Source organism: Trichechus manatus, unplaced genomic scaffold (genome assembly GCF_000243295.1).
Source record: "Trichechus manatus latirostris isolate Lorelei unplaced genomic scaffold, TriManLat1.0 scaffold00132, whole genome shotgun sequence".
NCBI lineage: Eukaryota > Metazoa > Chordata > Mammalia > Sirenia > Trichechidae > Trichechus > Trichechus manatus.
In genome coordinates this window covers 3,830,698-3,832,197 of record NW_004444068.1, presented here as the reverse complement: position 1 = coordinate 3,832,197, position 1,500 = coordinate 3,830,698, and the positions used below count along the sequence as shown (strand labels likewise).

The following is a 1,500-nucleotide window of genomic DNA, read 5'->3' as shown; positions in this document are numbered from 1 at the left end:
GTGCCAAGAGCCCCATTGACTGTGAGCTCCAGAAGGAGTACACATTCATCATCCAGGCCTACGACTGCGGTGCCGGGCCCCGGGAGACAGCCTGGAAGAAGTCGCATAAGTGAGTGGCCTGACTCAGCTCCCAGGGCCTCCCTCCACCCCTTTGCTCACCCTGCCTTCATTCACATGTAGCTTTTCAGAGATGTTTGTCTTTTGGCCATGCTATGGTGCTCTAAGTACGTGCAGACATATGTCCGGACTGTTTTCTACACCTGGATGCTCTACCCCCTCTTCTTCACTCGAACCAACCAGTTGCCGTCAAGTTGATCTGACATATGGCAAGCCCATGTGTGTCAGAGTAGAACTGTGCTCCACAGGGTTTTCAATGGCTGATTTTCAGAAGCAGATCACTAGGACTTTCTTTTGAGGCATCTCTTGGTGGACTCAAACCTCCAACCTTTTAGTGCAGTGTGCTTCTCTCTGTCACACCACTTTTCATTTGGGGTCATTACTGTTCTCTCCCTCATGGAGTTTGGTTCAGAGTCTAACACAGATTAAGGAGCCCTGGTGGCACTGTGGTTCAGAGACACCCTTAAGCTCAGCTGCTAACCAAAAGGTCGACAGTTCAAATCCACCAACTGCTTCTTGGAAACCTTATGTGGCATTTCTACTCTGTCCTATAGGGTTGATTAAAAGCGATTAAATTCTTACTGAATGGAGAAGTGAATGAATAAGGGAAACAGGAGAAGACCATGATGAAATGTGTTTTCTAAAGCTGAGTAACAGGGAAGGACAAGGAATGGGGAGAGTCTTCCTGGGGTGGTTTCATCTCAAAGGAGCAAGGGGAGGACAAAGGGATCTCCAGTGGGAGGAAGGACAGAAGACTCAGATCACAACCTCTGTGACTGGCTAGTGGTTTCTCTACTCACTTGGCCTGAGGCCTGAGTCAGTGCCTTGGGCAGTGTGGGAGGGTGGTGTGACTCTTTCTTTATGCCATCTCCTTCTTCCTGTGTGTGGTCCCAGGGCCGTGGTCCATATCCAGGTGAAGGATGTCAATGAGTTTGCTCCTACCTTCAAAGAGCCAGCCTACAAGGCCGTTGTCACAGAGGGCAAGATCTATGACAGCATCCTGCAGGTGGAGGCTGTTGATGAGGACTGCTCCCCCCAGTACAGCCAGATTTGCAACTATGAAATCATCACGACTGATGTGCCTTTTGCTATCGATAGGAATGGTGAGTACCCTGAGAGGACCTGAGGATAGGGCAGGGGAACAAGCCCACCACCACCACTCTGAAGGCCAAGGGGGACCTCTAAGTGTACTTGGAGGGTTATACCTCCCTTGCCATCCTGGATCTGGGCCCTGTAACCTAGAACTCAGCCCTTCACTACAGGGAATGGCCTCCCATTAGTAGCAGCCCAGCAAGGTCTAAGACACCCTAGGAAATCTCAGAAACCTACTCAGTGAATGCAGTCTGTAGAAATCACAATGCCACACATCTGGATACCAAGGGT

The 1,500-nt window shown here is 50.2% G+C and overlaps 1 protein-coding gene across 1 annotated transcript in view; it reads left to right on the top strand.

Annotated features, from left to right (window-relative positions):
* Positions 1-1,500, top strand: part of CLSTN2 (calsyntenin 2) — a 428,729-nt gene that overhangs the window by 284,141 nt on the left and 143,088 nt on the right. Inside the window, exons 7-8 of the mRNA XM_012558038.1 lie at positions 9-109; positions 1,012-1,220. Of these exons, the coding sequence (XP_012413492.1) occupies positions 9-109; positions 1,012-1,220 (310 nt within the window). The remainder of the gene's footprint in view (positions 1-8; positions 110-1,011; positions 1,221-1,500) is intronic.